The 12,446-nt window shown below is 39.4% G+C and overlaps 1 protein-coding gene across 17 annotated transcripts in view; it reads right to left on the bottom strand.

Annotated features, from left to right (window-relative positions):
- Window positions 1-238: 238 nt before the first annotated feature.
- Window positions 239-12,446, bottom strand: part of TENM2 (teneurin transmembrane protein 2) — an 848,782-nt gene continuing 836,574 nt past the window's right edge. For all 17 annotated transcript variants that reach the window (XM_069772607.1, XM_069772606.1, XM_069772615.1 and 14 more), the window contains 4 exons: window positions 9,041-9,337; window positions 6,495-8,109; window positions 3,354-3,484; window positions 239-2,125 (listed from right to left, as the gene is read on the bottom strand). In XM_069772607.1, the coding sequence (XP_069628708.1) occupies window positions 1,364-2,125; window positions 3,354-3,484; window positions 6,495-8,109; window positions 9,041-9,337 (2,805 nt within the window). In that variant the 3' untranslated portion in view covers window positions 239-1,363. The remainder of the gene's footprint in view (window positions 2,126-3,353; window positions 3,485-6,494; window positions 8,110-9,040; window positions 9,338-12,446) is intronic.

Consider the following 12,446-nt stretch of genomic DNA (forward strand, 5'->3'; position numbering starts at 1 on the left):
GGCTCAGAGAGGGAATTTCTAAAGCATTTACCAATTTTCTGCTGTGTCCTAAACAGAGTTCTAGGCGATGTGTATGTAGGACTTTGCTTACCCAGAGATCAAAGGACCAGCCCTCTGTAGAATCCACGCTACAGCAACAGCAAGTCATTTCGACATCTAAGATGCTGTGTGCATTAGGTGACAGTGAGACACTAATACTTTTTCATTTTTAAAAGATTTCACAATGGAAGACAAGTAATTCACAGGAGTTTTAGAGACTTTATTTATGTATAAACAATTTAAACACTTTGCCATAAATTATCTTTGCCTGTCTCTAGTCTTTGCTTAGCAGCAAATTAAAATTAATATAAAAACTCAATGAACAATTCATACATGTATATTACAAAAAAGTTCTTGTACCAAAGTTCTTATTAGACTTTTTTTTTTCTTTTTTTTTTTTGTGGTGACTGTAATGTGATTGTCTCAGTTTCTCGACCAAACAAACACACTAATAATTTTTAAATCTGAAACAGTGATTGTGCCTTCTGGCTGATGTATGTACAGGGTGATCTGACGTGGTGCCCATTTGCAATAGTGTAACACAATGCCCACAGCTCTACTGGAACTGATACCAACAAACTACTGAATCTAAACAGACTACACCCTGTAACTGTGTTATACTGTCCACAATGGAAATCTTCAAAGACAAACAGAGTATGAAATTTATTTGTAGTGATTTATAGCCACCATTTTGAATGTAACTTTACACTCTGCCCTCTTTGAATAAGTTAAGATTCAGGCCAGACAAGTGGAGGGTCAGAGTGCAAGTGTGGTTTTGTTACTTTTAAATATATTTTTCTTTACTATTTCCAGTGCGCTCTCACTTGCATTCTCATTGTCCTCCAGTTGCTACACACAAATCACCCCAAAGTCATGTTTTAAATGCACCTGTATTTTGCTTTAAATGAAAACCTCTTGGATATTTATCAAACAAGCAGTCTGAATCATCTGTGTTTCATCAGCTGGTTAGTGAAAGTGGCCCACTTGGATTTCTTAGTTTGCTCACGTGTGAATGGAGTGAGGTAATACAATACGAGGCCTTCTTTTTGTTTTTCTTTAGACCCAGAACAAGTGGGTAATATTTCAGGGGTACTTTTTAATTTGTACGGTTAGAGTTTTCAGTCTGGCTTTAGTCCACTTCAGGATGTGTTTTTTAATCACTTTAACAGTAGCATTTAACTCAAAAAATATGAGCTTTTTTGCCACTTACTATCCCAGAGTAGCTCAGCCTAGTGCCCCCATTTAGGTCTTCATCTCCTTAGGAGAGGAGATAACAGTTACGACTACTGATTCATCCAGCAAAGGATGACAGCAGGTTAATTTGTTACCTCTTTCCCATTTCATTCTGTCTTAAAAACTGGATGTTGCTGCTACTGTCTGCTAGCTCTGGGTACTGCTCCACAGGCAGGACATAATATCCCTCGTAACCTTGAACCCTTCCCGTGTTCAGAAGCTGCTGCTTCTCTCCATCTGTCCATACGCGGCTGCCCTCTCGGCCATCCCGTGCCTTCTGCTGCTCTTTGGCCCAGGCTGATCCCAGGGCTCGCTGCCGAGCCTGGTCTAACACTCGCGCCTTTTCCTCGTCCAGCGTGTCGGGGGTCAGTCCGTAGCGGATGTTGATCAGCAGGGTGGAATACTGAAACTCAATATTCGTAAACCTTCGAGTCCTCCCGTTGACGAGGAGAGTGGGCTGGGAGACGGTGACGTTGACCCCGCTGTCCAGGACCTTCCGCCCGCTGGTCATCGCGAGGGTGACGAGGTCGCTGTCAGCCGAGCCTATCTTGACAAAGTAGTGGGTATCCTTCCCCTCGATGCTGTAGTGCATTTTTTCCAGGTAGTGAGCACTGTTAAGGACAGAGGCAATCTTTCTGCTATCGTCTGTGGCTATGCTGGAAATGCCAGTGGTTACACGGCCTTCCTTCACAGCAAACATGATTCCTTTCCCAATGATAGGAGTGGTTGTTGCGAACCAGTGACCTGCTTTTTCTCTAATAGTGGCATGTAATCTTTTAGATATGACCTGTCCCTCAAGAGCCATGAAAGCTTGGTTGTGTCTTTCTGTTGTCTGCTGAACTCCTGTAATTAGCTGGGGAAAGCAAAACAAAACAAAAAAACACCGAAGAAGATATAGATCTGAAAATACTCATTTAGGAGACCGATACTAATCTTTGCTTTGCTTTTTGAAAGGAAAGCCATGCAGTGAAAAATGCTACACTACGAGAAGACCACTCTCAGTTACCCGTCCATATACATATCCTGTTTTAGAATTAGGTAACTACTCATTTGGCAAATTATTTTGCTATCGGTAATACCAAATAAAATATTTCTCATTAATCACCCTTTGTAGCATATATGTACTACAAATCTCAATTTTGGCAAATTATATAATGTCCGTTACAAGAATAAGTAAGACTCAAGTCTAGCACTATTTTAATCAGAGCTAAAAACACAGAGTCCATCTATTAAAAGGTGGCAGTTAACTTCTGGATGCTTTTGCGCAGAGATTTCAACCAGTATATATGACTAAAATGCTTATGAATGTAAGCCTCTTTGAAAATAGATGAGATTTGGGCTCCAAAATACCAAAGCAATTCCTGAAGAGGGGATTTAGACTCTAAAATTACTTAGAAGCCTGTGAAAGCGGTATGTTTAGGTTTACATGATTGTTTCTGTTGTATTACCACAAATGTGAAGTAAGCCTAGCAAAGACTAATTTTGGAATTGGCCTAGTACTCTTTTTAAGTTTATTAAATGGGTTGGAATTTATTATGAAGGTCGAAAGCATATACCATTTTCCACGCTTAACCTGACAAGTAAGTCTGAATGCTGTAACTGGTTAACTGTAGTAACTGAAGTAGCAAACCAAAGCCTCTAACTATGAAAAGCATCAGACAAAAAATGACAAGAAATCCTATTACAGAGTGAGAAGTAGAACCATTTCTTAGCAGTACAGCAAGTACCAATCTAAGTTTACTGCAACGCATATGTTATTAGGATGGTTTTACCAAAGGTACAACAGATGATGAATTACCCTGACAAAGTCTCCCTTTGTCATTGCTAATCAAGTTAATCGAGTTACAACTTGTTAATCAAGGAAGAACTCAATAAAAGACAAACTAATGACACTGTAATTATGATAACAATGAAGCTGGCAAGAAAGGCATATGTTCATTAGTATAAAATCTAGCTATACTCACTTCGTTTTACACTGAAATAAATACTTGGCCTTCTGCTATAACTACAGAAGAGCCAGCAATTCTATACATAGAGTGGGGCAAATTCATCAAGAAAAATAACTTCATATTTCTGCCTACCTGTCCATTTTCACACGCTTGACTCTCAGACAACTCGTATGGCGGTGACACAAAGTACATTTTTGCTCTAGGGAAACCAGGAATAATGTTGCTAAGCTGAAATCCAAACATCACCAACCAGCTTTTGACATCTAAAAATCAAAAGTAAGCAGGCAAGTGAGAAATAAAGGTGTGTAATAAATACAAGAAATCAAAAAATTTAGGAAGTCCATCCTTGACCTCCTTAATTTTAAGTAGCAGTGGAACTCATAATTTACATTACAGCATGGCACTTTACAAAATTGTAGTAATCCACCATGAACAGGCACAGGACATACTGCTTTAAATTTACCCTAAATAGTTCATCAGGGATATACCACCTATTTCATTCTTTTTCCATTACAGCACATGGATTATCCAAACATCCACATATGCAATACTTGTTTCATCTCTGACACCTTCTGATGTGGCTAATGTGACCTATAAGCTGTATTGTAAAATTGTGTTTTATTAGGTTAGTACTCCTAAAAACATCTGCAAAGTCCTTTGGGAAAATACATGGCTTCTCTTCTATGTCCTACTTCTATTAGCTGTTATCAGGTCTCAGGAGGCTCCATTAAATGCAGTGAGAAGCTAGACTTGTAATTCAGATGTCTAAATTTAGGCACCATGAATATCCTCCCCATCCCTGCAGGCGCAGTACAGAAAAGTAGGAGCTGCATGGGAGGGTTACAGCTCAGCTCTGGGGTGAGCTTCGGGAAGTTCCAGCTCTGGGTTTAACCAGTAAAACTCTGTCTTCATATCCAGTTGAAAAAGCTAAGTAACTAAATCAATAACAGTAATTCTCACTCAGCAGGTATTAAGAACTAATGATGTATTTTAGTTAACAAAATGATGTTTTAACCCCCCAAAAAAGCCCAAGACCCTGTTTTACATTTCTGTTTCCTGCTTCTCTTTTCTGGCTGTCACGGAGATAAGGAGGAGTGTGGGAGCATGGGTACTTCTCAGCTGATTTGGACCTATGTTCACGACCGTTTTTGTTGAAAAATCTCTCCTGTCTTTTCCAGTGGCGTCCCCTCCTCGCTGGCCTGCAATGACTCCTGATGCTGCCATCGCCACTTTGTTGTGTGAGCCAAACTCCAGGTTTGGAAAGAGACATGACTGTGGCAAGACACTCTCGATGCAAGGGTCGCTGGCTGAATTTAGACCACCCCAAGCATGGTGTCTGCAGCAGGTAGGTAGGTGCACAGCCGGCTGTGCCTGCTGCCCACCGGCACGCAGAGTGTGCAGAGCACCCGCCTGCGCATACAGACCTCCGGGACGTGCTCCGCCACAACACGGCACCTTGCTTGCTGTTGCAAAGCCCGTTTTCCCAAAATTTTTAGCGGAGGTAATGTTACGTCATAAGAAGTGGAATACTTCTTGGTTGTGGACATTTGACAACAAAAGTCTTCTTTCCTTAGCTGTTCTGACGCTAAAATAAGTAGTGGAATGCTTTGCTTCTACAAAGATATTTGTATGTATCTCCCATCGCACAGTGCCTACCAACCTACCATATTTTTCCTCTAGCTTTGGACAGCACAGTCTTACTGCTCCTTTTTAAGGCTTCAGTTTATTTTATGGTATAATAGTATCTCCCGAACAATTCACTTCAGCTGCCCTAATTCTGCAAAAGAAGAGGAGGACCTATATACAAAGCAGTTACTATTTTGCTTAGCTAATGTGCTTTGCAGCACTGCACTTGCTATAGGAATTCTTTTCAGCAAAACCTGTGAATAAAGCAGCGTCAGGGGTTAAGAGTGAGAATGGATTGGGGTGGGGAAGTATTTTTGTTTGTTTGTTCTCTGTTTGGGTTTGTTTTAAACTATGACAAGCAGGGTGCCACCATAATCACTTCTTGTGCAAGATAATCTGTTTAGTCCCTACAGCAACAAATGTTTTTATGACCAATGAAGTATTTTTACAGACTACAAGGTTATACCAAAGTGCAATGTATCTTCCTAGGTTTCATCCAGTGGATAGGTAAATGAAATGAATGCAATTTCGGAATGTAGCAAAATATCATAAGATGACACCGAAAATCTAAATCAAAAAGTGGTTGATGAAAATAGGAATTCCATTGAATTTAGGACAACAGAATTTGACCCAAGGTAATTTTAGTCACCGATGTTTTCACACTATCAGATGCAAAGTAGCTACAGTAGAACCTATGGTGTGTTACACATACGATTAGGTCCCAACATACTAATGAAACTTGCTATGAATTTCTTTGAGGAAATGCACACTTTTTGTGAAATTCAAATTACTGCTAAAATTAAGAGAGTTCCTTTTTAAAAATATCACTGCCGTAATTATTGTAAACTGCATATTCAATTCTGAAAAAAAGCTTTTCCTGAAGACGTATGAATTACCTTTCTTTTTAGAAATTGCCATCAGCTAGTTGAAGTACTGTGTGATGTTACTAAGTGAAAAATTATTACTAATTAAGAAGAGGCTACAAGTTTTACCCGATTCTAACATACACAGTCAAAACTACTTTATTATTTCTCCTTCTCAGCTCTACACATTCCATAAAATTTCTTAGTCTTTCAGGAGGAAATAATTTTAAAAAAATCAAGACTTTTGTTTTAAAGACTAAAGACTGTTTGCATATTAAAAGTTAAATGGGAAAAAGAGGTTTAATTAAATCCATTCTTGGTGCTAATTCATAATGTGCCCATGGGCTCAGTCAGCAGTTAATTTTGAAAGTAGCCCTGAAGGAAGAGATGCCGAGTGGTTCTGGTTCCCGATTCTGCAACTAACCTGCCAGTGATTCTGGTAGGTGACTTCACTTTTCTTTATATAAAATGAGAATGAACACGTCTTCATACAGTACTAGGTCAATAGGAAGAGCACTATGGCTGTGCTGAAATTGAATATTTAGGCAATTTTTTTTTTTTCCCTCCATAATTCATTGTGTCTTCTCATTTAGCACCCATTCATTCAGGGAGGAGCAGTATGAAAGAATCAGGACTAGCCAGCCCTTTTCATAGCACAAAAAGGAAAATGGCCCAACCTTGATGGGAAGATTCAGCAAATAGCTAGTAAGGAGAAGTCTGATTTCTTTCCCAAATCAACTTCCAAACTGTAGTGTTATTTATAAGACATGTAATGAAGACTCACCTGTTACATAATTCTTTAGATCCAGTTCATTGCTGAGAGGGTTGTTACTCTTGAACATGTACAGATTGAAAGGAGCTGGTTCTCTACCAATGTTTTTCCACATGGTGTAATCAGGAGATGTCCAGCGCCCAGCCAGGACATCATAGTCCCTTTGGGTAAAATGGACGAGTTTGGTTAAAGGATCATACAGCCCTCCGTGGAACCCAATAACCAGCTGGAAATCAGGGTTAGAGTCGTAATAAATCTCCCCATATGCCGTGTACTGAAGCTGTTTGATCATGAGGCCGTTGATGCTGAACACTGCTAATGGAGTGCCTGTGTTATCAGAGGCAACATAATACTCTTCCCCACTGCTACTCTCCATTGCAAAGAGGTGGCCTTGCAGATCATAGTACAAAGAGGTAATTTCTGAATTGGAATGATTATAGACATGAGTTACCCTTGTTGGATTGTGAAGATCAGCATAGAAGTACTGTAGATGATGCCCCAGGTTAGTCTTACATGAAGCCCTTCGGCCGAGTCCATCATAACGGTACTGAACACTCCACCCATTTGCTTTGTTGTAAGCTCTTGTTAAGAGTCCTTTGGAGTTGTACTCAAACACGTCTGAGCCTCGCTGACACAGGAATCCATCATCGTCAATTTTGTACGGTATGTCACCTAAGCGCGTAATCCTGTCTCTTAGGTCATAGCGCAGAGGCATCAATCGGACACTGTTTCCGGGATTCAAGAGATGAAGGTTTCCATTCAGATCATAACTGTAACGCCAGGTTGGCCTATCATTTACTGCTACGCTTTGCAGTTGCCCATCTCCATCGTAATCATAGGTATACTTGGTTGTGTTGGCATATGGCCCAAGTTTCAGTTCTCTTTTAGTTACCCTTCCCATGCTGTCATATTGTACAGTCATCCAGTACATCAGGGATCTGAACATTTCATACTGAACTTCTTTAATGCGTCCATGGGTATCAAAGTGCTTACTCAGTGTCATAACTGCTGTAGTAATAATCTGATTTATATCATAATAAATAACTCCAAATTTGCCAAAATGCTCTACTTTGCCGGAAATCTCATCGTAACGGTAAAGATCAACCGGAAGAGGCGTCTCACTTATTATAGGTTTGATGCTTGCAATTCGAAAGCTATTATCATGATATGTATAATCGAACCTTGCATTGACCATACCTTCTTCAGAGAATCTGTAGATTTGTTTGTCAACAAGAGGACCAATTTTACGATAGCGGATTGTACAAGAAAATCCTCCACTTTGCAAATTCACCATTTTTAGGACACCTGTAGTTTCATCATATCCAAAAGTAACTGCAGTGCTGTCATAAACAATTTCAGATAATTTGGATAGCTTTCCGTACTTGTAGAAGACTTGTCGGCCAGTACCTAAAAACGATGTTTTCAAAATCCTCCCATCATCACTGTAATCAAAAATCACTGATGCATTGCTTTCAGGAGGATTATAAATATTTCTAATGTAGCCAATAGAGGTGTGAGTTGACATGCTGTGCCGAGCAACGCTAGGCATGGTAACAGCATGAAGTCGGTCTGAAGAATCATACTCGAAGATATACTGTCGTTGACTCTGAAGCAGTAGTACCATTGACTATAGGGAAAAAAATTATACACAGTTACTAGCTTTCAGCATGTGACCTCTGAGAGGGCATTAAAGAAAAGAAAAGTTTACTGAAGAGGCACTATTATTAAATGAATTGAAAGAGAATTAGATACATTAGTTAGGGGCACAAAGCTGCTCAGGAATATTGTCAGATTGCCAGACGAGAGGATCTGCTGCTTGGAAATCAATATCCTGTCACTCCAGAGAAACTGTAGGCTAGCAACCTATTAGCTACCCTCCCTTTAGTAGGACTATTTTTTTTTTCTTTTTTACTGAGGGATGCAGAGGAGTTAGAGAAATGACTTGATTTATCCTTCTGCTAGCAGTTGCAATTCGCAACTATTACTGTGAAACAGGTGAGAAACTAAGCAGAGAACATCAGCTCTGGTTTGCTTAAAACAACAGATTTGAAGAAGGAAAAGGGAAAATAATATGCAATTTTGAAGTATTTAAGACACTTTTATGATTGAATTGTCTTAATTAGGCTAAGTAAAAATGCATTATCGTATTTTCATTTAATAAATAATGATTAGAGATGAATTACCTGTTTCTACCTGAACCTTCTGTCAGGTTTAGTCATGCATTTTTGGTCTTAATTAAGGACAATTCATTGTGTTAGTTTATGCTGTTATATAGCAGCCTAACCGCTTTCAGGAAAACATCAAAAGACATGAAGCATGAACAAAGTAAAGTACTTCCCATTAAAAATTAGTCAAACTCTGTTGACTAACTGAAAAATAAGGAATTCTGAGACCAGGTACACAGGGATACTTAACAGCTGGAATACATCAAATTTTAGACAATTTGTGTGTGTGTGTGTGTGTGTGTGTGTGTATGTTATGTACAGAGCTTAAAATGAAGCCGAATAGGATTTGGTCTCTTTGTAGCTGATGTCAGAAGGTAAAACAACATCACCTACTTTTTCTAGATAGGTGTAGCTCCAAACTTTCCCATCTGCAAACATGCGCGATATGATCCTGCCTTGCTTATCGATATCTGTTCTTTCACTCATGGCACCGCGCTGAAGCCCAGCCAGGCGCCCATTGAAGAAATAAGACACGTTGACAGCAGCCAGGCCACTGCTGGGCAGCCAAAGGAAAGGCCGTCCCAGCTGATCGTAAATTATCCTTAGTGTAAATTTCCGGTGATCATCATAGATTTTTTCTGTGCGTATGTTCCGGTCATAATCAATGGACAGTAAATTCCTTCCGTGCACCTATTGAATGAAAGAAGGCCGCATTCAGTGAGCAGTGGGCACTATGCCTCTATGGATTTTCAGCGTGAAAATAGCATGCACAACGGAGAACTCAATTTCCCCACATTTTTGAAAAGTGTAGGACATCTTCCTATTAACTGGCTTTCGCTTCCTACTTCTCGGTGTATTCAAATGTGTAACTTTGAATGTTTTACTGGGATATTTCCCTTCTGCCTGCAACATGAGACCTGTAATCTTACAGAGAAAGGTCTCCCTTGTTGTCAGAACAGACAGACATACTGCACACCTAGGTCCTAAAGTGTAGAGTGTTAGCACGTAGCAGAGAAATGAATTATTTTGCATGGAAGTGATTTTTCTACTTCTGCCATTGGTAGTTCTTAGCCATTTTCCCTACAATGACTCCAAGAACAATAGAAGAAATTATAATTTTGTGTCTTCATTGAGATTAAGCCACTTAGGTTCTGTAGCTGCAACAGCCTGCTTATGAATTCATTAATTTAATGTTTTCTTCATTTATTTTCCAAATATTCAATAGATCCATCAGCAACCCGATCACTTGGGATGGGTTTCATTTCTTCTGATTAAAATCTTGATCATACAGGCTGGGAAAGACGGACTTCCATTTTTGAGAAACAAAAGTGCTAAATAATTAGGTTAAATGTTTTTCTTTTTTTTTCCCCATTTTTTTCAGTTACAATTTTCAAAACAAAGTACAGCATGAAGTGTTTCAGTCCCAGATTTTCTTTTTTCTTTAGTAAAAGAGCAAAACAGAAACAAAGGAGCATAAGAATGCCGAATGGAGAGGCTTCCAGTGAGAGTGCTATAATAAGAGATACATAAATATATTCACTGGAGGCTAAGCCACAGAATTCAGACTAATGCTGTCATCTGATAAAGCTTCTTAAGTAATTTAATTGTAGATGCATCATTAATAAAGTAGAAGTCTTTAAATTAGATATAATTTGAGAGCAATGACTACTTAAAAAGTATTCATTGGTTTCTGGGAATTTGTTCTTCAGCTTATATTTTACAGTAGCTTTGATTAAGCAACGTTTTCTCTTATCCAAAATTAAACTGCACATCAAACAATATGTAAATTAACCCTGAGCCTTTCTCGAGGACATAAAAGTTGTTCTGAGATATTTTCACTGGCAGGGGTAAACCCAATTCCCATCCCAACCAACTCTGTAGGAATTCAGTTATACAGAAAGCAAATTTAAAATTAATACAATCTTGTGTTTGTAAAGAAATAATTATTTGAAATTATCGCTCATTATCCTAATTTTTTCCATTAATAAAATTTAGCTCTTTAACAGTTTGCATTTCCTCAGTGGGCAATTATTAGAAAAAGCTCTTTTCTGTAGGTTTTCCCGAAGGTTATCCCAGCAACAACAACTCCTGTGATTCAATGAAAAGATAGGGTATTTTTTTAAAAACACCTGGGTGAAATAAATCATATTCTGCTCTCCGACTGTAATGGAAACAAAGCCAGGGAACCCAAACTCAACATCAGTACTTTCTCGACTAGTTTTGTAAGTGTAGGATCAATCCTGATGACAGAGACATATCAAAACCCTTTCCTTCACAGAGCTCTTGGGGAAGCAGAAGAAAGCTTTCACTTCTCAAAAACATTTAGCTATAACATTAAAAGGTGTCTGACTGAAAGATCCCAATTTCTTAAGGACAGGCAGATTTTCTAAAAAGCAAAAAAAAAAAACCCAAGCCAAAAAAAAAGTATTTCAGAAAGATTACAAACTGAATTTTAGCTTTTGGATTTTTGGGTTTTGGTTTTGTTTTGTTTTGTTGTTGTTGTTGTTGTTTTTTAATTTCTGAAGCTTCATAAAGCAGTTGGGATTTCTGGGGTTTCTTCCGTCCATTACAGTAACTGCAACTGTAATCTGCATGTAGGAAAGTCTGACTCCAGGTGTCCTTCCTTTTCTCAGAAACATTATAAAGGTTATTAGTTTGTTTGCCATAGAAAACTAAAGTATTAGGGGTTTTTTAATGATTACACAGACAAGAGCTATGCACACACAAACATCACTTGGAGAATAAAGAAGCACATGCTTGGATAATTCAGTAACTTCATTTTCATTTGTAAAATAAGTAAAACCAGAGAGTGTAATTGTAGTGTCATATTAATTACATAGAAACCCAAACAGAATGACTAACACCCACTCTTCCTGGGAAGACTAATAACACTATTACAAGTATCATGACTGAAGATTACCTAACGAGCTCCTTCTCTTTTGTTCCACTACCTGCACGTACATCTGGTTTTCCCTTGGCTGCTGCTGAACAAGCGGCCGTAGGGATGAGCCCTTTGTGCCTTGGGTAAATGTCTTGCAACAAAAATCACTTACGTGATGCTGCACTGTAACAAAAACTCTTCAGAAGGGAATCTTATCAAGACTTTATCTGAAACTACTGCAAGACACTGAACGTGTGGCGCATAAAATAGTAGCGGACAGTAAGTGGGATAACACAAAGGTGAAGTGCAGGTCTTCCTTTCTTGCCTTAATGAAGTCTGCCCAGGCATGTTTGCAGAGGCCGACACGTACAGCTGCAACGTGCCTACAGCACGGATGAGCAGAGCTGGGGGGCACAGGTAGCAGCACTACCTGAAGAATCATTGAATAGTCTGGGTTGGAAGAGACCTTTAAAGGTCATCTATTTCAAGCCCGCCTGCAATGAGCACGGACATCTTCAACTAGACCAACTCAGCGCCCCGTCCAACCTGACCTTGGATGCTTCCAGGGATGGGGCATCTACCACGTCTCTGGGCAACCTGTTCCAGTGCCTCACCACCCTCGTCGTAAAAAATTTCTTCCTTCTATGTAGTCTAAATCTACCCTCTTTTAGTTTAAAACCATTACCCCTTGTCCTGTCGCAACAGTCCTGGCTAAACACTCTGTCCCCATCTTTCTTAGAAGCCCCCTTTAAGTACTGAAGAAAAGGGGTATGGGCTCCAGTAAGTACTCGTAAGAGGTGAATCCCATATAATAACAATCCCTTTCAGTAACACTTGATTCTGAACTGGGGCTCCAGGAGCTGGCTCTGCACGCTCTCTCACCGGTGGTCCCGGCGCTGTGTTCGTTCTGCAGCAGTG

This window comes from Haliaeetus albicilla, chromosome 27 (genome assembly GCF_947461875.1).
Source record: "Haliaeetus albicilla chromosome 27, bHalAlb1.1, whole genome shotgun sequence".
Lineage (NCBI taxonomy): Eukaryota > Metazoa > Chordata > Aves > Accipitriformes > Accipitridae > Haliaeetus > Haliaeetus albicilla.